This window comes from Anopheles bellator, chromosome 2, assembly GCF_943735745.2.
Source record: "Anopheles bellator chromosome 2, idAnoBellAS_SP24_06.2, whole genome shotgun sequence".
Classification (NCBI taxonomy): domain Eukaryota; kingdom Metazoa; phylum Arthropoda; class Insecta; order Diptera; family Culicidae; genus Anopheles; species Anopheles bellator.
Window position 1 is genome coordinate 50,447,555 of NC_071286.1, and position 27,738 is coordinate 50,475,292.

Here is a 27,738-nt window from a genome sequence, read left to right on the forward strand (position 1 = left end):
CTGCCAAGAAGAATTTATCATGGACGCTGCCAACATTGACACCAACATATTGCAGCCGAGAGCATCAACGAACAGTTTTTCTCAGTCACAAAAAGTATCACCTCATCGGTGCTTAATATTTTGACATATTTTTCTTTGAAAAGCTTTACCAGTAAAGCTAACTTAATGTGGCGTACCTCTGACCCCTTCTGGGTCAAGGATGCGGTTCGTTCGAACACGCTACCGAGCTCGCATCGACCCTGAGCTAATGCATGTAAATTAGATTTTATTGAACTTCGATCAAGTGTCGGGACGCAATTTCATTGGAATGTTATCACTCCAACCCCCGCTCGGTCGGCGGTCGTTGACGAGGATCGCTGGTAAGAAGGTGTCACACTCGAGCTCACTGAGTGTCCACGCATGTCCTCGAAACCGGTGCTTAATCGCCGAGGAGTGTCCGGTGATGGTGACGAAAAGAGAAAAAAACGAACAAACTGCACTTTGATGAAGGTGTAAAAATGCCTCGCTCAACTAGACTATAGACGGAACACGTCAGAACGACACTGCAGTGCAGTAAAGTTGAAGAAAAATGTAATTGCCTGCCAAATGAGTCCGTTGAAGGTTTGCATTCAAGTAACGGAGGGTACTGCGAGTTTCCATCGGTAGATTGGACAAGCACGTTGGCACAGTGAGTAAAATAGGTCAACAAAACCGGACTAAATTTTACCACCACCCGGAGATCCGCATCGTATCGTACTGGGTATTCTGGTAGGTAGTTTCGCCCGATAACCGAAAAGGTACCCCCTGGGGGCTTCAGGTTTAAACCGCCCCATGTCACCATGTTGTGAAACCGTTTAGTATCACATTTTCGTTGGCGACCGATGACGGGACAGTTCGGTTTGTTTGTCAATGATTTATTCAATCAACGTGACGTACAAGCGTTCCAAATCGGCGGCGAATAGAATTCCAAATACCGCTTCCAAATGGATCGCAACAAAACCACATACTTTGCTCAACTTTTTTCAATGTGAAGCGTGAATAACGAACATTGACGAATGGTTTTGATTAAGAGCCACAAATCAAAACCCAAGATTGACCCCCTGCTGATGACGGCAAAGCGAATGTTATCGCCAGGATTAAGCTACGTTCAATATGTTTTCAAACGATTTCGGTCCTTTCACGAATCGATCAATACTAGGAATACTCCAAGGGCATTTTTATAGTGGAAATTACAATCACATTCTGCCCCGAACAGCTACGACGACGAACGATTTTTGATCGATTCTACCGCCGCAGCAATCGAACTTTAGATATCTTCAACAGGAAGTAATAAAAATGGACTTTGATATATTATGACATGATGGTTACAACCAGCGCTCAACTCGCATTTTTTGTCATTGTTTGTGCTCACAACTATTGTTTGTTCGATCGCTCGCTATAGACCTGTGCGAATAAAGGGTAGTTGTAGGAGTGGTATACCGAGGCTATTTTCATGTTCTGCATTGTCTAGACAATGCAGAATCCTTGTAAACGGATTATTCCTCGGTTGCATGGCCACTACTGTTGGCTACTTGATTTCGATTACTCGACTCTGTCTGACAGACCTTCGATCTGGACAGCAATCGCAACTGAAACCAGTTGCGCTTTTGAAACTTTTGCTGTTAAATTGCTTATGCTAACTTTTGATTATTAAACAAACAAAAATTTTACATTTTACATTATAACTGCATTACATTGTGTTATAAAAACTGCATTATAGGTCAATTTGTCTGTTTAACAATTCACCGTAACAATCATATAACAAATCACACATTTCTTCAAGGAAACATGCAACAGTCAATTTGATTGGTCCTGGTCAAAATGTAAAACAGAAAAATTATCTTTGTTACTAATATATATAAGTGAAATTCGTTCAAAATGTATTCTCTAATTATTAAAATATACCTAATTATTGCATATAGCTATTAAAAGCCATGACAGCCTTTCGGAAAGGATACGTTATGTGTAGTGTGAATTTAGTACTTAGTAATACGGTTGTCTATTTCAATGTTGTTCAAATGAAATGATAGGACAACCATCAATTTCGAAGCTGCGCTGGACCTGATTTCAAAAAGACGCTCGTCGATGAGTAAGACGAAAAACCCACTAAGCGGAGAACCTTCAAATACAGACACCCTGAGCGCTTATCGGCCGTAAAGCGGCATAATACGGTAATACGGTAGCATCTCTGCCGAGCAAACCGGCTCCTGTCGAAGATGTCACTACCGAACGGCAATAGAGTTGTTCACCTACACATGGCTCACAAAACAGGCAATCGCTATTAGTTGCCATCGTGAGGCGCCGAATCTATCGTGGCCATTATAGGTCTCATTTGGAAAGTTGTTGTTTTGTAGAAAACGAAGGTACGACCCATGCAGTTTAACCCGTGTTTTTGGCAAGTTGGTTGGTGGTAGATTCCTGACCGATATTCCTAGCAAATAAAAATGATTGAAGTAACATGCTAGAAACTATCACATGCAACCGTTCCCACCATTCAACCTGTCCAGAAAAGATGTATAAGCTGCTTATTAAATGCTTATGACTCGGATAGGCTGTCATCACTGCCGGATCACTCGGATAGGCAAATTTAATGCTGAGCATCGTTCCACGCCCAGGGTTTTTGAATACATACCAGCAAACAATGTACCACAAAACCCTTGTGACGTCGCTGTTTCTTGCTTTGAAACAAGCAGCGCAATTATCATCATCTGCGTTACCGATCGATCGATCGCTGCCAATGATGAAACGTTGAAACCCTCGCTGGTGCTGGTGCTGGAAGTGAAACCGATTGAATAGACTATTAAAACCAATTTCATCGTATCACGCTTCCATAAGAAACGTTTAAAAAGCTTCAACCCGTGGTAACCTTGTTGTGGCACTCGGAAACAGCGGTACGTTCAAACACGTTTTCTAACGACACTTGAACTCCCATAAAACAAGGATTACCTCATTTCGGCGCGCGCGGTATGGTATCAAGTGGCTTCGGGCGCTTTTCACGCCTAGCCACATTGGCTCGTTGCGTGAGCTTACCTCTTTCGATTGCGGATACTTACGTCCACACAATTCCGTTGGCAGTTATTTTTGCGGCCAGTTACTGGTCCCGCCTTCAGGCACGTGTGTCATAACGCTGGAGTATAGAGGAAAACTAGCGACAAACTATCAGCCAATGAAATGTAGCATCTTGTAGAAAGCAGTCTGAAAAATACTTTTTATACTTTTATGTTATTTCATTAACAGCTTAGACGTAAGCGACGGTAGCTGTCGATGCGTTGTCCTTCGAAGAATGTTAGCTCAAGCCGCAGATCTCAGAGGTGTATGGATATTTCAGTCAAATATAGTCAACGTTTTGCGACAGAACACACAAATAGTAACTGACCTGTTGATATTTCCATTATGTTTCGAACGCTTTGTGTTCCACTTTAGTGAAGGGAGTCTCCGTTGGGTCCCGTAGCTGCTGGATAAAACAAGAAACCTTTTTGTGCCCAGGCCCATGGAAGTGGCCATCGGGCACACACCGGCCCTCGTTGAAGTGTTTCATAAGGTTGCCTAGGCGCTCGCCTGAAGCGTGTCCCCAAACACGGCCTTGATATGAATTGTGCGCCATCCAATTTGATGTTTTATCTCTTTCTTCTACCACATACCGCACCGTATCGCGAAATTCCAATCACTTACCCTTGGTCATCATCTTTTCGGCTGCTCGGGGTTTCGGAACACTCAAAAACCGAACGGACCTCGTCCAGTGTGTTGAACGATTTACCTTAACCCGGCACACTTAACCCTATCCTTCGAATTCCGTCATAAAAGCGCCATCGCCAACCATCTCGGTTGTCAAATTGTGCGTTGCCCGAACTGTCCTGCCCATATGTGTGGCACCCATATTCGAGAAGAAAAATAAAGTTTGGCCCGCCGATCGGCCCGGTGATTAGCTGTCCGGTGGCGGGTTTCGCAAATGGTTGTTTTGACAGAAACAGAAATTTATCCGTCCGTTTTCTGTTATTAATACCGCAAGCCAAAACACAATATAACTTTGAGGAACTGTTATCAGCAACGCTCCGAGGGCATCACTGACGAGAGTGATAGTCCTATAGTCCGTGACCCCTTTGAGTTCAATGGTATAGCACATTCCGAAGATTGACAAAATAAGATCTCGCTCACTGGTGTGGTGCTTGTTTGTAATGGTGATACACGATCGCGGAATAAATGATCAAACTCTGATCACTATTTGTGTCATGTGCTTGTAAACTTCTTGTTGGTGGTTTTATCTAACACCTTCATTTTAACCTTCCAGAAACGGCCACTTTCTTTATCGAGGGTTAGATTTCGTTTTATTCACTGCTTCACAGCAGTACGGCTAGCATTCGCAGTGTATTGGTGGGTTCAGCGGTAAAGTTGGTGTTTGTGCGAAGTGATTGGAACACTCGTCAGGTTGGTGATAAAAAGTGTCCAGTGAACTGGCACCGGCCGATGTGTTAAAAGTGAAAGGAAGAGCGAAATAATTCGAGCACGGCCGCCAAAGCAAAGGAAAGTGTATAATTTCGTACGCCGATCGAGGTTAGAGTTGCGAAAAACGGCTTCGTTCGAGCGCGTCGTGCGAGCAAATTTTATCATCGACCCGAAAAATAAAGCAGAGCCACGACCAGAGTGCGGTAAAGTGTGATAGTGACCAGCAGCCACAGCAGACACCATCATCAGCACCAGCCAAATGATTTTTAAATGAGAGCAGTCTCTTGCAGCAGCAGCAGCAGCAGTAGCAACAGGAGTTATCAACATGAGGACCGTTGACCGAAACTCGGCGGGCCTGTCGTGGGGGGCCGTCGTTACGGCGGTGGCGAGCTGCCTAGTGGCCTTGCACTTTACCGTTCCAGCCAGCGAAGCCTCTGGTAAGTGTTCCACTTTCTTTCTTTCTCACTTCCCTGAGTGTGGCGTCGGGTTACGAGACGACGGTGCGTTGCAAAGGACTGGCCGGCTCCGTCAAGCAGAAGTCGAGTGGATTATCGGTGCAGAAAAATCGGTTGTCGGTTGCCTCTACAATCGTTTCGGTTAAACGGGACAATTAGTTCGGAGTGACATTAATGGAAGTGTAATGGCAGCGTAAGCGGCGGCCCCTTTGACTTCTTTGCCAGGCCCGGCAGCCCCAACAGCAGGGGATGTTGCTTTTGGCCTTTGTGATTTAGCGAAAGCGTGTCTTGAGCTCTGTTTGCAAGCTCTGGTTGGTCTTAAGTTGAAACATTATTTACTGAACATTAACCTCATCCCGATTGCTGTCTCGTTCGTAGCCACAGTATCCTGATGATCGAGCAAAGCATCGAATGGAGCCTTTTGCAGACGCAGATGCCGCACTTGATGAAGGTTCCTTGAGCTTGGGCTCATATTATGCCATTGCTCAACGACAATGATGCTCGCCCGTCTTATCCATCCGTTCGTGTGTTCCCTGTTGCCGTGGCGTGGCTTATCGGGATCATCTCGGATGTTGATGAGTATGTCTGCCCAACGCGGATCATCTTGACGCTTCCCCATGATGACGCGTTTATCATTCGGTTTAATCACCAAATAGTCGGACCTGTTTCCACTCATTGCGATGCGCTTACCTTCACCTCATTTTCGATGCGTTCCACGCGACATCCTTCATCTGTTTGCACCTCATGCATTGTGCTGGACAGCGATCGGAAACGAATTTCGCTAATCATCAGCCACGGCTCATTTGGAAGTTTTTCCATTCAATAAAAGTGTCATGCTCGTGTCGACTGCTGAAACGTAGGCAATAAATCATGATCCACACGCTTGAAGCGTTCACTTGTACATGCATAAATGGCCAACCGTAAGCCCTCCGGGTCGGACAGTGGTCGCTGGTAACGATTTTAGCACCTTAAAAGGGACGAACGATCACGTCCCGCTGAAAGGTGAACTAATTAGACGACAGCTTCTTGCTCCTCCCCGCGCACTCTCGAATGCTGCTTATAGATATAATTTGAATTCTAAGCGACCACAGATCGGACATCAACGTTCTGGGCTTACTAATGATTCTGGCCTGCCACCGGAGGTGGCTGCTGTACGGAACGGAGCTGTGTATTTGTTGACACCTTAAGGAGGTTAGGCGCACGCGATGCCACGCAGAGCCGCGCGTCGTCATAGGTGCGTATGCGGAGCGGAGATTTAGTTCAAAACGGTTTTAAAATTATCATCATTACCCGCCAATTACTCACTCATTGCCTCCAGTCCAGGCCCACTGCACAGCTAGGCCGCGACACGACTACCAAAGCTCCTCAAGGTTGGTGATGTTTGATTAGCAAACATCATGCGTTCCGTATGTTAAACACAACATGCAGCATTACTCATCTGTGTCAACTGATGTTTACCAGTTTCGACACGGCTCAATCTTGCCGTCGGCTTCCATAGAAGCTTATTTCTCGTTACTACTTGTTAAACAAATCGTAAAACACTTTGCCGGTCTCGTGTTTAAAGCAGAAGCAATGATTTGGACTGATCATTGAAGAACTGCTTCTGATTCTGAGAATTCAGAGCGGTTTGGTACAGCAGAGTTAGTTCGTAGGTTATGGGTACGATGAAGAAAAGCCTTACCAAATCATCCATTTCGCATCTCTCTCGGACAAAATCCAGACTCCTTTAAGAACGTCACATTGGACGCCTTTAAACCAGAACTGTTGTCGTGTCTTGCAAGTAGTGATTTACCAAAGATGAAGATGCTAATTGTCCAGATAATGGATTTGCTGACATTAACCGACTTAGGTTAGGGCTGGCCAACAGTAACTCTGACTCCCAACTGTGCATCAGATTGGCTAGAAATTGTATAACATCAATCTAACCTTCAATCTATCTGCTGATCGCGCCGGTTTAAAATAATAAGAAACCTTCCTACCAGTAATGCTACCGGAAATCTGGCTACAGCGATCAGAACTGTGGGGTGTTAAATGAGCCCAGCGACGAATGATCGTAGTTTCCTGGTTTTGAGTGAGGTATGTCGGCCTGATCATTAATTTAAAGATGTGATCTCTACGCGGAGTAAGGTTAAGTACTATTTCAACAAACTATATCTGTTGTTTTACTAATAACTACCCTTTCGGTTTTTTTTGTAGTATATAATCCGTTTGCATTAACTGTATCATGATCTGCATGTATCTAGACGGTTAGGACCGAGGACACGGCCCTTCAACATTGACTCAATTGTTGTATAAACTTCGATTAAGGACTACGTTTCGTACGCAAAGGACACTAATAGACTATCAGTATAAGATGGCCAAAGATCCTTTTATCACACTTGATTGGACTCAAGGTCGGTTAAGAGGAAAGCAGTATCGTTTGTCTAATACAGACCAGTGAAAGGACATCTTCGCAGCATGGAGGCAGTTTGTGTAATAAATATTAATCAATTTATTACTCATCACTACGGGACTCCATGAACTGAGAGCTATTTTTCTAACCCTAGCATAATGCTCTTCGTGCCACTAGACCTCTTTTGCTGAAGCGCAGTTTGGACGGGTTGGTTTGAGTCGTGAGTCTTAGTCTTTGAAGGCATGCCTGGAAAGGTTGTTTTGAACAATATTCCTTTGATTTTTTACGGTTTTTCTTTGTTTATTTTTCCAGCTTGTTGTCAGTTATATTTTAGCCACTGGTAGGAGCACTGAGAGCATTGTTTGAACAAAACAATGAACCGAAGCTGAGTGTTGAGAAGGTGAATCAGGAATATCCAAATTTTGAATGGTCCCGCGAACGATCAAAGATAAATCAATAGAGCATCAGAATCCAAGTTCGCACGACTTCGAGCACGACTCGTCCAACAACTGTGCGGAGCTTCTATTTAGCCCATCGCTGCCAGGCATCGCTAGAAGTATTCAATGGCCGTTCTTCAGCGTGCGCCACATCGCCATCAATCGCGGCTTGCCAGGGTCACGACATCACGATACACTAGCGTGGCTAATTCTGGGTTTCCAAAGAATGTAGACTAATTTCCCGCTGCAAGCTATACGTCCGTGAAGAGCGCGCGGTCGTTAATTTAAAATTGATGTATTGCTCTCCTGCGATGGGCTAGCGTCTCAAAAAACCGAAGAATGGATCGAAGGTTTTGGGGAGGCTGGAGCACAGCGTGGCGAGAAGTAGCATCCGTTGGGCAATTGTTTATTCAAATTAGCTCCACATCGCATCACGCTGTAGTACTCCCGCCGTTCACGAAGCAACTAGACCCACCAAACGAGACCCACTTGTGCCGCCGAAGCATTCTTCTTCAAATCGAAAAGTCACTCAAATGTGTCAATCGCTGGCGCAGATTCGCTTGCCTTGAAATGAAGCACTCTCGTTTCGCCAGCATTTTGAGCTGCAAATTGCACCTTAGGATCACTGGAGGATATCACAAAACAGATGTTTTAATGTTCGTTTTCTGACAACGGTTTTTTTCGTAATTTTTTTTTTCAAACATCTTCAGTGTTTATTAGAGGATACAAAAAAGAAGACTGATCTACGGTGCGCAGGACAGTGCTCCGTTTCCTGTATGTGATTTCACGCACCGTGCGCATACGCCAAGGTCAAGGCCATCGCCGCCACTGAGTGGCCGCTGGTGGAATTTAAGGAAAGCTGCCGCTTACACTGCGCCTAGGTTCGCGTAACCTCGATACTGTCGCTGTGCTGAATCTTTGGAAGGAAGGAAACATTGCCAACTGATTTTACCTTTCACAATACCTTTGGTCACAATATATACAAATTGGTGCATTGTGAGATCGATCGATGTGTTTTGTCGATCGATCGAATAGCATGTGAATTCTGTTGAAAAGTTTTTGTTGTAGAAAAATCTGAGTAGACACAGTAAATAACATGAAGCGCTTAAGAAATGTTAATGCTATTCGTTTGAACTCTTTCAAATATTGTTATAATTCCTTTAATTTTCCAGTGCCCGTGTTTGTTCACCATGTTATTCCTTCACTAGCGGGCACTAACTCGGGGAGCGGTCCATGTTTACGATAACATAATTCTGCAGCCCCTGCTGGTGTCTGACCCCATGATGTGTAGTTAATTATACGACCTACAGATTGGTGCTGCTTCCTGATCCGAGAACGAGCAATAAACCTGTCCAATTAAATTAGACAAAAAATGCCCAGTCAGGGCTCCAACCCAACTCGCAGACGACTCAGCTAACGGCTAGGGGCTCGGGAACGAAAGGATGTGATCAAGAGAAAAAAAAGACACAAAATATATTTCGCTTTTGACGAACCACAAATGAGCGTTCATCGAGCAGTTCCATTTTAACGGCGTGGGAAGGATGAAGCGGTGTCCTCAAACGAAATCTTACTCTTGCTAATGGCCACAGCTTTATTCAGGTCTCCTAGCCGGACCGGGGGGAATCGCTATGCCGCGGAATGGTGAACGTGAAACACGCGCGTAAACCGTGACCTGTCAGCGAACGTTCGTCGCTCTTTGGTTAGCCACATCCGGCTCGCGGTCTGATGAAGCCGGATCCCCGGATCGGTATGTGTATCGCCTCCTCTTACTGGATCGGAATCGGGAGACCTTAGTGCTCGAGCACGTGCAGCAATTGCGCCGTGCGATGCAAAAAATTTGCGCTGGTCCAAGATATTACACGATAAACGTGAACTTGCCGGCTAGGGAATTGCATAACCCTGCACTGCCAATGAGGTAACTACGAGAATGTTGAAGTCGAATGAATATGAAATGCACAGGAACAAGTCTGGAGTTGCAGCCGTACAAGTTCAAGCACATTGCACACAGTTCCCAGCAGAGGTGAATAGGGATATTAATAAACACCGTTTCTAGTAACGGATATGTAAAAAAAACTCACGCGGCGATAATTATTGAACTGATAGGAAGAACCGGCAACCCTACTGACAAGCCTAGTGGCGATTGCATTATCTGAATCCTGAGAAAAACCTCTCAAACCTGTTAACTGTATTTTGATTTTATTTTTAACATTGAATTATTTTATTTGCTTTTGTTTTATTTTAAAACACGATGTTCATAATTTAGTTCACAAATTTCATTCATTATTCGTTCTTTCGTTACTTGTTGAACATTCTTTATTTATGACTTTATTGTGTACCATTTGGATGTTCCATCGTATTTTCTATCAGCAAACTTGGTTTACTCAATCGAGCAAATTTAAATGCAAAAAAGCGAAACAGAAGGCTACAGGCATTGGAATGTTCTGAACAGCTTCAATGTCCGTAATGACACTTGTTGGACATCTCCTGTGCCGTGGGTTTAAGCTATTAAAAGTCACCAGCTTCAACGGTTACAAAATTGACCACTGGGAATCGTTTTTACATCGATGATGCAATGCCTTTCGGGCTCAGCTTCTGGCTACCAGGGCGCGTAACAAATCGATTTGGTGCATCAATCCAACGGCACTCGCGGCAGTTAAACTGCACTTTTAATGTCCACACTCAAGATAGACACCCTGAGGGTGGTCGCTTTGTCACTTCCGAAACCGTTGGCGTGTGTTGAGAGATGTTACACGGGTAGCGTTAATTACTCCAGCTAATGATCGCCTTTAGGCATTCTCTTGCAACGTTTACGACCGTTTTTTCTTTCAAGTCTCGTTTAAGTTATTTCCACAATATTTTTGAAAGATAAAGGCATGATAAGAACCTAACGCTTTTAATGTTTCGTTGGTTCGTTCTGTGCTTTAATATGTCCTGTTAGTTAATATTAATATATGTCCATGCACGAGGCAGCTCACGAGGTGTTTGCTTGGTTTGGCCATTTTGAGTAATCAGTCAATTTTTGACAGCTGTTTAGCTTGAACAAGATTTGGCTCATCGTCGATTTTTGTGTCGAAAAATCGAAAATCGAATATACGTAGCCCGCGGAAATTCAAAAGTTCCAAAAAATGTTGAACACACCTCGTACTTTTGTAAGGTTTGTAGACCGCAGGATTCAAAGTGTGGCAGGGAACGCCAACCCGCACTCGTTGGGGTTGGTGTCGTTGGTTTGAGCTATGTGACGCAACTACATCAAGAACTGCCGTTCTGGGGTCTCTGAGCCGCAAGCGCGATGATCGGAGGCCGCAATGAACTTTGTGGCCTTCGCGTGGATTTTAATTAACTTCGCAGCGTGCGGTGTTCGGCTGGCCAAGAATTTGTACGCAGTTATGACAAGTATCTACAATTGAAGTATTTTAACGAACGCCACTTATAAGCTTTCGTCAGTCGATCCTAACGCACCGTCTCTCGACTGGTCCGTTCCAATTTGGCGGCTGCCGTTTTTCTTTCGCCGTATTTTTCGTTCTATTTCTGCACTAATTGATTGAAACGTGAAGCTGGCCGCGAGCCGGCCGTGATCAATGCGCATACGACGGCAGCCATGCTGTTTCGCGCTGCACATAATGGGATTCGGCGTTCACCTACGACGGGCTCGGGTTCGACTCCTGCCAAGTTTCGTTTTGCTTTCTGTTAATCGAATTGTGAACGGCAAACCTGGTGGCCGCTTTTTATTTATCGTCTGAGGTGACCTAAAGCCCCTTGCGATCCGCTGCGCAGCGCTGCCCAGCATCGTAACAGGACACTGAATGCTAGTGTCGTGTGAACTCCGAAATTGAGGAAGACGCAAAAAGCCCACAAGTCCGCCCAGTCCAATCCCCAGCCAATTCATTTTACGGGGCAGATTTTACGGTTGTACACGGTGAATGCATACACAGTCTGCCGTTTTTATGGGCGAGCAACAATAATTGAGACATAATCATTGATCGTTGGATAGCGTGCTCGGGCTTGGCAAATGCGACACATATTATCTGCTTACATTAAATGGGGGGAATGAAACGATCTCTACTATAGGAGATAAAGCTTAGTTTATTTAAGGCTTACAGTGTGTTGAAACCAATTTAATAATGCTCCAATCAAGAAGTGTATCAAGAGTATTCCACAATTGAAATATGATTTCCGTAAATGTGAATGCCGGTTTCAAATAACACTTGAAGCATTATATGCTTATATAGTCTAGTCGAAGCATGGAAGCTTATATGCTCCTATCTTTAGCATACTGTATCCCCAAAAAGATACTCCAAACCGGGTTGGGGCATAGGTTTTTGTTGCTAATTTGGCTATTGTATCAGGCAGCTTCCAAAAGGCCAGCAATTAGCCGAAAGATCAAGTATTGCTTTCGAACCTTGCTTAGCAATCGTCGTCGTGATGCCCATTTACGTCACGCTAGGCTCGTTGAGAGCCGAAGACAATATGATCGGAATGCTGCCTTCGTAGTAAATAAATTGAATAGAAAACTAGCCCCTCGAATGAGACCCCCAATATGTGTCATGGTACATTTCATATGTCGTGAGGTTTTTTTGTTAATATGTCTAATGATGTCAGATTATGCTGAGGATCGCCGACCGCTGAGAGCTGAAAGAACGTGGTAGTGGTCCAGAAAAAAAATCAATTATACGTATCGAATGGCAAGGAAAGTCTAAACTACAGTCCTGGCTGTGCCTTGGAAACGTCATTAATTTTGGCGCTGTCCCACGTCTTGGCGGAGGATTTATAGTTTTCTTTGGCAACCGATCACTTATCAGGCTTCTATGCGCCTAAATAGATCGGGCTGCTTCAACTTCAACGACAAAGACCAAGCCGAAACCTGTATATGGGTGGTCCAGCATTTATCTTAATATTGAAACACAATTTGAGTCGAGTCGTCGTCGTTGCCGCTTCTAAACTTTTGGAGAGGAGTTTTGACAGGCCCGTTCTGGCACGATCGTTTGCGAAAGTGTTAATTCCATCGCTGGTAGCAGTAGCGACAGGCACCATTAATAGTGCTGTTGGTCTATTAAGCTGGCTGTTAAACGTGGTTCGCCTCAGACCCTATTTGGGTTATCTTCATTATGTCTGTTTCAATCGTGCTGATATCTTTCTACATCGGCCCGCCACCTCCGACGCCATGATCGGTGATGAATGATCATCCGTAACTCCCATTTACGTTGTTATCGGAACTGTTTAAAGTTGATGTGCTCATTTTTCATTGTGCCACGCTGAGCTACGGCTACCCCAGAATAATTGGCATTAAAATCATCAAGTGTAACAAATAAACAGGTTCTGTGTACCGCCATGTACGGGAAGAAAGATCGTCGCGACAAGAGCAACGGAACCCAAACTTCGGTTTGTGGGTGGCTCGTGGGAGTGATGTTAAATAAAACACGCACAAAACTCACCCATGTTGCGGTTTGTGAAAATCCGATTCGTTGCCGACAATTTGTCGCCCACTACGAGGCCCGCGCCGAGTCCCATTTCACCTTGTAGGTGTCAGAGCTGTAACCCTCTGTCAGTTTCGAGTGTGCGTCTACATCCCGTTCTTGAACAGGTCCGTGTGCAAAGTTAACAATTTTGCGGTTCGGACCAAGTTCTTGTGTGACTGGGAGTAAAGGAATTGGGCACATTGGGCCCTGGTCGATACTAAGCAAAACTCGTGACTTCAACACGCGGAGCTCCCTTTATCGTGCAGTAAGTGAAAGGCAAATTTGTGGCGAACTGGAGGCTGATCCCATGTTTTGCTTGACCCACGAGGTGCGCTCTTTGCTGCGTACCTTTTGCGTAAATGGTGGCACCGAAAAGTAGATCATCCAACGATCGCTACGTTTTTGCCAGGGGACCAGCTGGGATTGTGGCCAGCCACTGGAATCTGGTGCTGCAACTTGTCCAACGGTTTTACATGGTTGACAGGCTGCCAAGAGGTTTTGCATGCATGTCGCGAATAGTACGTTTTGTGTACACGTTAAGCTACACCTGTTTGACCGCCGTTGGGGACTCTTAGGGAGGCCTAGAATACGAACTGAACATGGGAACAGATTTTGGGCACCGGAGTAGGTAAGGGACCAAAGGATTGATCCAGTTTGGAAGACTGCAATCAAAAATCGAAAGTCTCTGCATGGGCCTTTGCAGTGGCTTTCTGCCTTTCTTCGATAAAACAGGACCTAATCAGGACGAGTAAGTTGGGATCAGTGCACGAATCCTCGATCAACGATCGAATAATGGGCGATTTTTAAAAGAAGGATTTTGGATATTTGGAAAAAGGACTTTCAATGCTGGCAGCACTTGGCGAATGGAACAGGGGTTAATGCTTGGCTAGATTATATTATCTAAATTGATTCTTTTTTTTCTTTTCATTATGCTTGTTTGAAACAATTTGGAGAAATTGAATCCTTGTCCTTATCGATACAAGTTAATAAAAAGTGCATTCAAGTACAATATGCAAAACACTCATTTGAAACCACCTGCAAGGTATTAATATTATTTTCTCAAACTAATGATGTTAATGACATTATTTAAAAAATATAAGCCCATTCGGAAGATTATAAAATTCTTCACTCGTAACACAGTTTGAAACGAAATAAAATAATTCAACTCAACCTTTTGCCATTTGGGTTTAAACTGCATTCTTGCGCCAGACCCGATCTCCGCCCGCTTCGACGGGCTCCTCGCTTCCTCAATTCCCACGCTGGCAAACTTCACTGATTCAGTTCTCCGATCCCGGATGCAAAATTAACCGTCTCGCCATCGTTGTTTGCCGCGGAAAGGCAGAACAGAGCCGAACAATTAAACCATTCCGAAATTGATCAGCAACAAAATGCCTCCACCCTTGGCGCTACTTCCTTTTCCATTTGAACCGCAACGGAATTAAAATTCAGCCGTTCCCACTATTTATGTGTCGCTTCATTCGGCGCCTCTCACTTGTCCCTCACTTCCTTTCCAGATAGGATTTCATGGTGATTCTCCTCCGTAAAGTTTATTACTTCACCACGCCCCGCAGATTACGTGCGAAATCTGTCGTGTTCCATCGAATTTGCCACAGTTCAGCATACTCCCGGCGACGGCGGCGAGAGGATTTGAGAGCTGTTTCGAAAGGCTCGAAGCGAATCACAAAATATGATCGCGTGTTCGCGAGGATAAAGATATTTGAATCTGACCACTCTGTGCCGTGACCTCGTCTGGGGTGGATGGACCGCAGGATGCTACGGCTACGGTAGAAGTCGTTTGCGGAGTTTTCGTGTCGAAGATTTACGATCAATCCGTAAGCAACATTAATCAACCGATACCACGGCATGGGGTGTTTAAAGTGCTCGCCTTACGGGAGTGCTTCGCGTCGAATTTTATCAACAATATTTCTTCTGCAGGAGCCTCGGTGTATGGGTTACTGGTTCAGATAGTTGTTTGCTCCTTTGCGTGTTCGAGTATTGCAATCCCGAACACAGCCACAGTGCCTGGGTCGTTCTAGTTTCGCCATGAGCGAAGCTAGAACTCCATCTGGATGGTCCATGTGACCTGCAACCTCCGCGATTCATATTACTTATTCCCTTCACTTGCCAATGGATCGTAAGTGGTCAGATTTTATCTGAGAAGGTCACTCGAAAGAGCCCACATGGCAACAGTCATCTTTGGCAACCTCTGAGCCACATGTAAATAGGGGCTTGGGGGGTTTCCAAAAATTCCGCTTTGCACTCCGATTAATCTCCGTTTCGTTTCGTTTTTTTCTCGCAGAATCCAATCTGATGAGTCACGTCGAGAAGCAGCGCTACGATGGCTGGTACAACAATCTGGCCCATCCGGACTGGGGAGCTGTCGGTAAGTTTACGGTCTACTCGCCTCGCACACATGTCACCCACTGGCCCACTGCGTCCTGACATCGGCTCGTAACGCATGATTTATCACCACGGGCCTGCCCGATCATGTTTCGTTACTTCGTCACCACGGGTTGTTCCAAATGTTGGCTCGCCAAACAACCGAAACCTCCGGGTTGACAGAAGGAAACTGTGTAGGGATTTTAACGATCACTTGGGCTGGGCTTTGAGTGGTTAAACTTTGTTCCTTTTTTTAGCCCGACCTCGTGAGTTATAATTGTAGAAACCTCTCCCTTTGTCGCTGGGAATCGTATAATTTTCGCAATGATCACTCAATTTCGGAGCTCAACCCCTACGGTGGCTGAAACGGACCACTGTGGATCGGCGAACGGAATGGTGGTTCGTAAATCCTGAGAAATATGTTTATTTTATTGCATCTCCCGGCTGGCAGCCAACAAAGCGGATCGCGGTATTCCGCAGCAGCAGATGCCTTTCGGGACGGGGATGTGGAATTTAATTATTTCTGATTGTTGGTTATCGATATACGGGCATTGCGTTGAGTATTTAAAAAACACATACAATCGTAATCAAAATAAGCTGGGCATAAAATCATCGCCCATCAACTCCGTAGCATTACGTATGGGGCCAATGGGGCCAAATGGGGCTCTCCACTTTCCCACTGTTCGATGTCATTAATTGGCTACCTCACGCGTGGTTTGTTCGTGTATTTTATGTTAATTGTTTGCTTACCAGATCTTGCATTGTCGTAGAGCGCGACGTAATCAGCCCAATTAGGCTAAAATAAGACGTTGCGTCAAAGTGTACTTTTTGCCAAGAGCACTTATGATAAATGCCGTGGTTCGTCCGTAACTTATCGGTCTATAATAAGTTACGTTGTAGTAAGATACACATTACTGGAGCTAAAATGGAATGAAAAAACCATAATGCCTTAAAGCGAACCATTGTCAGGTATTTTCGTCAGGCGAAATTCAACAAAAATGGACCAAACTGCTACTAACCACTGTTATTAAGGCGTTTACAGTTTATGGAAAAATGAACGGTGATTAATGAATAATGATTGAGAACTTGAGCCACGATCGTATTTGCATTCCCGAATGAAGTCCACTCCCGAATGAGTGGACACGATACGATTGTGAATGATATTAGCTCATATTTCCATACGATTTCGGACGGTGGTTGGCTCTCTACGTACATCAATTTAAATACACGAATTCATGTTTTGATAGTGTATCTCGTATTTGATTTAGAGTAGCTCTTTCCTTATTACACTTCGATTTGAGATAAAGTCATCAACATGTTAAAAACATGTCTATGATTAACGATTATTGCACTGTTTCTTTTTCGATTCGATTTTGAATAGTGAATCACATAATCGATTAAAGTCATGTGCAGCTGCACTGCAGCAGTAAGTCGTCTAACCCTGTGGGGCACGTGAGCAGAACGTTGCAGGTCGCTAATGGTATGACGCGACCTGGTAATGCCTAGCTCCTGGGCTAACCTCCTTTTTGCACATTTTCAATCGAACGCATATCTTCTTTCAGTCGGTTCAACAAGACACCCGTTCCATTCCAGTGTAGTGGGGACCGAGTAGAGCGCAAAATTAACGAGGGGCAAAGAAAAATACCCCGAGACGTGATTGGATTAGTCAGGTCGCTACTTAGCGAACCACTCGCCCCCCATCGCGGTTAGTAACTTTGTATCACTCCAAGAATCCGATCGAAGACCACTCCTCTCCCAGCTGCAGTCCAAAGGCAGTGTTCTTTGTCAAACCTTGACGCGGTGCACCCTTTCAATCTTTTGAAGCTCGCTAACGGCCGTAGGTTCAACCCTTGCTCCTGACGCGATCAGCCCAGCAGGAGGTAGTGCTACCACCGGTGATCTCGTTTCGTGCACCGTGAGGCTGGCAGCCAGACAGCTACCAGCCAATATATAAGATGAATAACGCCGCACAACACGTGCCTTAGCAAACGTTGGACGACACGCGATCTTGAGCGCTACACAGCGGCCCATCCAACGTCGGTGCGTGATCATCAGTTCAACCCGCGAGTGGAACTTTTGTTCAGGCTCGTTTGGAACTATTGCCGATGATTTAACGATCGACGATGCTTGAGTTGACATGAATTCGATGTCGACCGAAGGTCTAGCGCAGGGGGAATCCTTCGCATCGATGCGGCGAGAACCCACCGCTACGCGTGACATACCTTAATTATACACATCGGAGCAACATACTTATGCTAATGGCTTCGGGCTCCAAACGCGAGCCCGAACCCGATCCATCCTTTCGCCTATCGACTCGTATTTCACGCGCGTCACACGTTGGTACCGCATTTTTCTGCAACAATCATAAATCATTCACGAGACTTTGCCGCCAGCACAACCAATGCAATGCGTTGCGCATTGCATCAAACGGAACGGAAGTTTCTGCTCTTGCCGCGCTTATCCGGCAATGAAGCCCCGCTGTGTCGTTCTAATTGAAATGGATGTTACGGTGGACCCTAACGTCTAGTTTTTCTGCAGCATCTGCTAGCGCTAAAAGGGCACCACTTAGCACTCGTTCACTACACTCGTTAACTCCTCAACGTAGCATGGGGCCCCTTTTGAATAATTCGTTTTAATTTCGCCTTCTGAGCGTGATCTCAGTGGAACTGTTTCTAAATTAGTCGCACCGTTGGGGGGCTTCGTTGTACGATTCGTTCAAAGAATCGCGTGACTAACCTTTCACTGTTGGCGATCGTTCTTTACGAAAATCTACCAAATTTTTCATTATCGCCTCGAGTAAACCTTATATCGCGCCTTATAAGAACAGAGGCTGTCTTGCGTTGATCGGCAGGCAATTCGATCCTCTTTTATGTACCATAAAATGCCGCCAGTATTGGCAATGCCGTAATTGGTAGAGAAATCGGGAATCATATCTGGCCGGCCAGTCGAGCGCAATTGAACACCTTGATCGTGAACTTTCCTTTGACCTTACTATGTCCTTTGCAAAACCTTTTACCAATCGGACGGCCTTCATCGTGTTGGGCAATTCAGGTAAGGCTCTGCTGGGTCAAAAGTAAGCACAGCGCCCGCCAACGAGAGAGGAAACAGATGGGCTTCCACTTTAAATCCTACGTCGTACGTACCAAAACCTATCAGTCAGTGCATTGCCTTATAGAATTATGAAAAAAAATCAACTGCTTCTAGGTGTTTTTTCTTAAAGTTATAATTAATTGTCTACTCACATCGGCATGACCTCACCTTGCAAAAGATGGCTTCTGAATCGAAGATAATGTCCAAACCGTTCCTAGGAGGTAATGGGTTACTGCTAACCCCAACTGATGCTCCGGTTTTGTCCGGTTTGTGTGGATAGCAGACACTTTTTAATCATTAACATTTGATGATGATTTTTGCAACAGAATGAATTAGTCGGTAGAGAATGTACAATCCGATTGACAGAATAAAGAACCCCTTTCAATTTGGATTTGTAGTTGTAGTTATATCTTACTCTAATGGTAAACATTACGATTATAGATAGGAAGTCTACAAGTACGACATAACTTTTCTTTACACTGTTACGTTGCATAAACATTGAAAACTCTGTCGGCAATGATTGAGACTACGCACACCGGCGATAGCGACAAATTTATGACCATGTTGAACATATATAAAATACAAGCAGTACATCCCTTATTTAAATACATGTTCAGATCTACGCTACAGTGCGCACGTTTGCAGCTGCAGAGAAAATGCAGTATTTATCACCACTTTGTTTCCAGTACATGTGTAAAGTGAGACGTGACTAAACCATCGGAGAGTACTTTCATAAATGACTCCGACACTTTTACAACACTCTAACTCATGGTTAAACTGCAACGGTTACGCAAGCGCAAGCTCGAAGAGGCAGGTTCTGGCGTTTGAATTTACATATGTTCCGAGCAATGTTACACCTGCAATTATTGGTGCATAGATCATATCTGCATACTGCCGTTTCATGAAACTGCTTTTGCTGTAAGTGGAGATGGGCCCATAATAAATAAAAACCGAGTAATGGACAATTTTGTCAAAATTTAAATTTTGAAAAACCGAAGGTGATATTGAGCTGCTTTCATACAGTTTCTGGTTTACCTTCAACCTTTCACTAATCACTTAGCTCCTACCACACCACAGACCAATTGGCAGGAAGAGCATATTTAAACACCAGCAGGAAAACCATCATCCATTAAGGTCCATTCGCTTAAAATACGTTAATTAGTACAAGGTACAGACAATTAAAATCTCACCTCGCAGCACCGAACCGCGTGGTACATTATGCAAACCGTTGCGTAGTTCTAACTGGTTACCGAAAGGAAGGACACTTTTTTGCCGTACCGTATTGTGTACCTATCCAGCTCCAAGTTTACTCTATTGTGCATGAATTAAGCCCCCGAAAGGTTATTTAGAAGTTTATTAAACGATACGAAGGAAGGACTCTCGAGAGTGTGATGAGTGGTTTGTGCGCAGTAGTGGCCAATTCAAAGACTTTCAAAACTAGTACCCTTTTTTACAGCATTTTTTGATTTGCAAAAAGCATGTGTTTCAATTATTATCCGTCCATGTTGCAGACAATCATCTCACACGGAAAGCCCCATCGGCGTACTCGGACGGCGTGTACGTAATGGCTGGCGCAAATCGACCATCGCCGCGTAAACTCAGCCGGCTGTTTATGCGTGGAACAGACGGCTTACCGTCGATGGATAACCGGACGGCGCTGCTGGCGTTCTTCGGTCAGGTGGTAACGAATGAGATCGTCATGGCGTCGGAATCGGGCTGCCCGATTGAAATGCATCGAATCGAGATCGAGAAGTGTGATGAAATGTACGACCGTGAGTGTCGCGGTGATCGGTACATCCCTTTTCATCGGGCTGCCTACGATCGCAACACGGGGCAAAGTCCGAATGCTCCGCGCGAGCAGATCAATCAGATGACGGCTTGGATCGACGGTAGCTTCATCTACAGCACGTCCGAGGCATGGCTGAATGCGATGCGCTCGTTCCAGGACGGAGCACTGCTGACCGACAAGCAGGGAACGATGCCGGTGAAGAACACGATGCGCGTTCCGCTGTTCAATAATCCCGTCCCGCACGTCATGCGTATGCTGAGCCCGGAACGGTTGTACCGTAAGTATCCGAAATCGCACTACAATAAGCATGTTTTCTGACATTCGATTCTTCAACTTTGTAGTCCTGGGCGATCCACGAACGAATCAAAATCCGGCCCTGCTCTCGTTTGCCATTTTATTCCTTCGCTGGCACAATGTGGTTGCGAAGCGCGTCCGTCGGCAACACCGGGACTGGAGCGACGAGGAAATATTCCAGCGGGCCCGCCGTGTGGTGATCGCCAGTTTGCAGAACGTCATTGCGTACGAGTATTTGCCTGCATTTCTGGACACGGAGCTGCCACCGTACGATGGATACAAAACGGACACGCATCCCGGCGTAAGCCACATGTTCCAGGCTGCCGCCTTTCGGTTCGGTCACTCACTAATTCCGCCCGGACTGTTTCGTCGAGATGGCCAGTGCAACTTCCGGCGAACCAACATGGATTTTCCTGCCCTTCGCTTGTGTTCGACTTGGTGGAACTCTAACGTAAGCGGGGCGGACCCCCGGGGGCTATTTAATCTCGGCATTGCAATGCAATTTTGTTTTCCCGCAGGATGTACTGGACAATACGCCAGTAGAGGAGTTTATCATGGGAATGGCTTCGCAAATTGCCGAAAAAGAAGACCCTCTACTCTGTTCGGATGTGCGCGATAAGCTGTTTGGGCCGATGGAATTTACCCGGCGGGATCTTGGCGCTTTGAACATAATGCGTGGCCGCGACAATGGCCTTCCGGACTATAACACGGCCAGAGCGGCTTACCGTTTACCCAAGAAGACTACGTGGCGCGACATTAATCCACAAGTGTTCGATCGTCAGCCAGAACTGTTGGAGTAAGTGGCGGTGAATATTTATTGCTTCCTACATCCGTAAAACTAAATTTGGAACCACCACCCCTCACACAGATTGCTGATAAAAACATACGATAACCGTTTGGATAATGTAGATGTCTACGTCGGAGGAATGTTGGAGTCGAACGGTCGTCCAGGGGAATTGTTTTCGGCGGTTATCAACGATCAGTTCGCCAGAATCCGCGATGCCGATCGATTTTGGTTTGAGAACGAAGATAATGGGTATGCAAGCAGCGTTTGTCAGCCATCGCATCCTTTAACGGGTTAACGTCGTTCTTTACAGTATATTCACGAGGGAAGAGATTGCAGAAATACGCAAGTTTACCCTCTGGGACATCATCGTCAACAGTACGGACATTGAGGGTGACGAGATACAGCGCGATGTGTTCCATTGGAAAGTGGGTGATCCTTGCCCGCAGCCTGAGCAGCTGAATGCTACCCTCCTGGAGCCGTGCAACTACCTGGAGGGGTACGATTACTTCTCCGGTTCGGAGCTGGCGTACATTTACTCATGCGTCTTTTTGGGCTTCGTACCGATTCTTTGTGCCGGCGCCGGGTACTGCGTTATCAAGCTGCAGAACAGTCGACGGCGCAAGCTTAAGATCAAGCAAGAAGCCATGAAGAACACTGGCAACAGCAAGATCTCGGTGGAGAAGAGTGTGGCCCGTGAATGGTTGCACGCGAACCATAAGCGGCTGGTGACGGTTAAGTTTGGACCGGAGGCGGCAATCTATACGGTCGATCGCAAGGGGGAGAAGCTGCGCACCTTCAGCCTGAAAAATGTCGACGTGGTCACAGTTGAGCAGTCTCAGGAAAACTACAAGAAAAAGAAACCCTACATTTTGCTGCGCGTCCCGAATGATCACGATTTGGTGCTAGAACTGGAGTCCAACTCGGCGCGTCGTAAATTCGTAAAGAAGCTGGAAGATTTCTTGGTGTTGCACAAAAAAGCGATGACGTTCGTCGAGTCGAACCGCGATTTAATGCTGGCCAAGGCAGAAACCCGCGAACGACGACAGAAGCGGCTGGAGCACTTCTTCCGCGAAGCGTATGCTCTGACCTTTGGCTTGCGGCCTGGAGAACGTCGACGCCGATCGGATGCGTCGCTAGACGGGGAGGTTATGACCGTGATGCGGACTAGTCTCTCCAAGTCGGAGTTTGCGTCGGCCTTGGGCATGAAGCAAGACGACATGTTTGTGCGAAAAATGTTCAACATTGTCGATAAGGATAAAGATGGCAGAATATCATTCCAGGTGAGTTTTTTGTTAAACGGCCCTGTGTTACATAACTTTTACTTTCCATTTCAATGGCCCTTAGGAATTTTTGGAAACAGTGGTACTGTTCTCGCGAGGCAAAACCGACGATAAACTCCGAATCATATTCGATATGTGCGACAACGATCGAAACGGTGTCATCGATAAGGGAGAGCTCTGTGACATGATGCGATCGCTGGTGGAGATTGCTCGTACAACAAGTGTCACGGATGATCAAGTAAACGAGCTAATTGATGGAATGTTCCAGGTACTAATACGCTAACGACCTACCGAGTTTTGACCGTAAATTAACCGAACCAAACTTGCCTTCTTCTACTAGGATGTTGGGTTGGAGCATAAGAACCATCTCACTTACGAGGACTTTAAGCTTATGATGAAGGAATACAAAGGAGACTTTGTGGCCATCGGATTGGATTGCAAGGGTGCCAAACAAAACTTCCTCGATACGTCTACGAACGTGGCCCGCATGACATCGTTCCATATCGAACCGGTGTCTGACTCACGCCGCCACTGGATGCAGGAAAAGTGGGACAGCTACACAACGTTTCTCGAGGAGAACCGTCAAAATATTTTCTACCTGTTCGTGTTCTACGTCATCACGATTGTGCTATTTGTTGAGCGATTTATACGTATGAATTTTTCAATTGGTTAACTAAGGCCAACACTAGCGCTTGATTGTATTATCTTTTATGTTTTGTAGACTACTCGTTCATGGCCGAGCATACCGATCTTCGACACATAATGGGTGTGGGCATTGCGATTACTCGTGGATCGGCAGCATCACTTTCGTTTTGCTACTCCCTGCTGCTTCTCACGATGTCTAGGTAACGGACACATTAACCCTATTAATTCCTGAACTAAAATTATTCACCCGAACGATATTTCTTCGACAGGAATCTTCTTACCAAACTTAAGGAGTTTCCCATCCAACAGTACATCCCATTGGATTCACATATTCAGTTCCACAAGATTGCCGCCTGCACTGCGCTGTTCTTTTCGCTGCTCCACACGGTTGGGCATATTGTAAACTTCTATCACGTTTCGACACAATCAATCGAAAATCTTAAATGCCTCACTAAAGAGGTACACTTCACGTCCGACTACCGGCCGGACATAACATACTGGCTGTTCCAAACGGTTACGGGCGTAACAGGAGTTATGCTTTTCGTGACCATGTGCATCATTTTCGCTTTTGCACATCCAACCATTCGCAAGAAAGCGTACAAATTCTTCTGGAATGCGCACTCACTGTACGTACTGCTGTACGTGTTGTGCCTAATTCATGGCCTTGCCCGTCTAACCGGCGCCCCAAGGTTCTGGTTGTTCTTCATCGGTCCCGGCATCGTGTACACGCTGGATAAGATTGTGTCGCTGCGCACGAAATACATGGCGTTGGATGTAATCGAAACGGACCTTCTTCCATCCGATGTGATCAAGATCAAGTTCTATCGTCCACCCAACCTCAAGTACCTTTCCGGCCAATGGGTACGGCTGTCGTGCACGGAAATCAAGCCCGAGGAGATGCATAGCTTTACGCTAACGTCAGCACCGCACGAAAACTTCCTTAGCTGCCACATCAAGGCGCAAGGACCGTGGACATGGAAGCTACGCAACTATTTCGATCCCTGCAACTATAATCCTGACGATCAACCGAAGATACGCATCGAGGGCCCGTTCGGCGGCGGTAATCAGGATTGGTACAAGTTCGAAGTGGCCGTCATGGTCGGTGGAGGTATCGGCGTCACGCCGTATGCCTCTATCCTGAACGATCTCGTATTTGGCACCAGCACCAACCGGTACTCGGGAGTAGCGTGTAAGAAAGTATACTTCCTGTGGATCTGTCCCTCACACAAACACTTCGAATGGTTCATCGATGTGCTTCGCGATGTCGAGAAAAAAGATGTTACCAACGTACTTGAAATCCACATCTTTATCACTCAGTTTTTCCACAAGTTTGACCTACGCACGACGATGCTGGTAAGTCCATTATGGCCGTTACGCGAAAGCACTAGCTCAAAACGATCCTTCAACCATTTTTCTTTTGTAGTACATTTGTGAGAACCATTTCCAACGCCTCTCGAAAACGTCTATGTTCACCGGATTGAAGGCAGTCAATCACTTTGGTCGACCCGACATGTCCAGCTTTCTTAAGTTTGTGCAAAAGAAGCACTCTTATGTATGTAGAAAAATGTTCTTAACAAATCGAAAAGCTGACTAAAAATATTCAAATTTTTTCAGGTCTCCAAAATAGGGGTGTTCTCGTGTGGTCCTCGACCCCTCACGAAGAGTGTCATGTCGGCATGCGACGAAGTGAATAAAAGCCGCAAGTGGCCATACTTCATACATCACTTTGAAAACTTTGGCTAAACCCTTTAAAACATTGCCCACTAACGGCCAGTGGGCTTTCGACTTTTTCATTGGGCTTTAAAAAGAGTCACTCATTTTCTCGTGTATTTCACTGCGGATACTATCTTATCAATAATTCGTAACACATTCGTGCTTGATTTAATGTTGTGAGTTTTATGTTTGATTGTACAGTCCGTTTGCTTACATGTCTTTCTGCGTGCCGCGCTGTGCAATTCGTAACTCAGTGTTTGTGTATGTTTGTACGATTTTCGTCTCTTTTGTTTGTGTGTTTTCGAAAGAGTCTTAAGCACGATACTCTAGAGAGGACTCAAATTTAGCAGCATTTGTTAGGTTAGCCATTCAGAAGGGCATTCTCGATTCTATTCTTGCATAATAACTGCCTGAAAGGCTTATTTATTTCGCCTCGACACAATCGCTGCGCAATCATGGTCGAGCTGAGATGCTGAGTTAACTCCATCCCCAGGATATCAGAAGCCTAGCCGTTAATCTAATATTCGTTTGATTCATTCGTTTAGTAAATGTAAAAATAATTATTGTTTAGTTCGCTTTACGAAAAAGATTATGCAGGGAAAACAAAAAAAGATCATAGATGAACTACTACCATTTCAGAATGAGTGATATTATCTGTACATGTTATCGCAACCTTTTTAATAATCAAAACGGCGATCTACAGCTGTGCACTATGTAGACAAGAATCGGCAGCGGAAAATGAGTAGCCATGAGTGTTTAATGTTACTTTTATGCTGGACATACTTTACCATCTTTACTGCCAGAAAGAATACCGTTTGTGTTTATGCAGTGTTGAGTTCAACCCTGATTATTGCAATATTTTCTATGTTCAACGATGTGTTTTGCTCATGCCCAAGCATTGTCGGCTTTACTGAGGAAGAATACTAGAGCGTAAGCTAATAATCAATGTAAATATGCATTCGAATCGTTGCTATATTTATTGTAACATATACAAATGAAATAAACCTAAGCATTTCGAGAAAAAATGTAAGCGAAAGTTTACATTGTCATTCTATGATCAATAGCCACCAATGTAGACTAAAACGATAACGTGATTTTAGTTGTAGTTGCCATCCCAATGAGCCACGAGCTTTCGAATCGCCGGCGTGCCGTCGTCGCGGACACATGAACGGATGGCTTTCGACGGTATGCCGGTATGCACTGCCGGATGGATTGGTTTTGAAGACTGCATCAAGTATTGGACGATTAAAACGAACCAGATTCACAGGGCAGCCAACGTGCTATACTATCCACGTAATCAATAAAGCTAGCATCTGGACCAAATACTAAAAAATCATTGGCCATAGAAACATTACTTACATTAGTGACTTTTGATGAGTTACTAGATTTTAATCCACTCCATATTAATTGTTTCTTAGTGTTCCTTAATTTATTAATCATAAACGTTCCAACTATTTTATCATTTACCTTCTCCATTTCAGTTGATGCAATAGATTTGATAAGTATTGTGATATTTCGTTTTTACTGTAATCCTATTCTGTCTTTTCCATTGATCGTAGTTTCGGTCCAAGTGTCATCGCACTGCAGGTCAGTCGAAAGGTCGAAAGGATCGAAAGTTGAGTCGAAAAGGTCCAAGAATATGTTCATTCGCTTTTCTGATTTCGATCCAATCACATTCCATTCCAGACAACGAACCTGAAATAAAGATAACAAGTTAACTACATAATAGAAGAGATATATCTGTCGGATCTCTCAGAGCGTTTTGCGTACCATATCTTGGTGGAAAGATTCATCATTCGGTTTCGTTTCCAGTTCTTCCAACTGCTCGATAGAATTGGCTGCATCAAAAGTGAATGTTGGTGTCTGACATGGAGTCTCTACGTATAGTTCTTATAAGATCGATGGCAGCATTATTAGCGTATCTGAAAGCGATCCATCCATTTTGTCCATTCGGTCAGTAAGACGGTGTATTTTTCTTTCCATGACCGCTGTCTTTTCCATTTGCAGTAGATATACTGATATACTAGCTTGCGTTCCTGAGACGCATGGATGATGTTTCGGTCGATTTCTATTATTTCAGGGTTGTAGTCGGTGTTATGTATTGTTTTCGTTTTCTTAGCAACACTAGGATGTCAGGAGCTACTGCTGGATGACATGTCGGACATCTCAACCAACTGCTATGTTTGCCTCCGCAAAAGTTGCAAATTCTCTTTCAACAATACACTCGACGGATGACCAAGACATCTCTGGCAAATTCTTCCGCTGCTGTTGCTCAATGGTGCATTTCGTTGGGCATCCTACTACTGTTTTTTTGGATTTCTTAGCCATAGTTTTGGCACAACAGACAATTTCTTTTGTTCCTTTGGGCCGGTAGTTTGCACTATCGCATACATTACTGAAAAGAACGCGCATGATTGATTGAAAACCAGTATAACTAACAAAACTATCAACTAACCTGTTCGCAACATAAAACTTTATTCTTCGTCTTCACTGCACGTGTGTCTGTTTTCCTACGTTGTGTTTGAACGTGTCACTTTTTCCGACTGACAACCGACAAAAG

At 45.0% G+C, this 27,738-nt stretch overlaps 1 protein-coding gene and 1 long non-coding RNA gene across 2 annotated transcripts; one reads left to right on the forward strand and one right to left on the reverse strand.

Moving 5' to 3' along the window:
* The first annotated feature begins 4,786 nt into the window (after positions 1–4,786).
* On the forward strand, positions 4,787–26,297 carry LOC131211733 (dual oxidase). Its single transcript, XM_058205320.1, has 13 exons — positions 4,787–4,898; positions 15,501–15,584; positions 20,182–20,736; positions 20,801–21,204; positions 21,272–21,549; positions 21,622–21,789; positions 21,851–22,820; positions 22,885–23,088; positions 23,161–23,470; positions 23,542–23,665; positions 23,735–24,818; positions 24,889–25,017; positions 25,080–26,297. The coding sequence occupies exons 1-13, from the start codon at positions 4,787–4,789 to the stop codon at positions 25,206–25,208; spliced, it is 4,551 nt and encodes a 1,516-aa protein (XP_058061303.1). The 3' UTR covers positions 25,209–26,297.
* LOC131211734 (uncharacterized) lies at positions 26,154–27,720 on the reverse strand. Its single transcript, XR_009156913.1, has 3 exons — positions 27,634–27,720; positions 26,949–27,573; positions 26,154–26,873 (listed from the first exon to the last, which is right to left on the reverse strand). It is a non-coding gene; the product is annotated as an uncharacterized LOC131211734 (long non-coding RNA).
* Between the last annotated feature and the right edge of the window lie 18 nt (positions 27,721–27,738).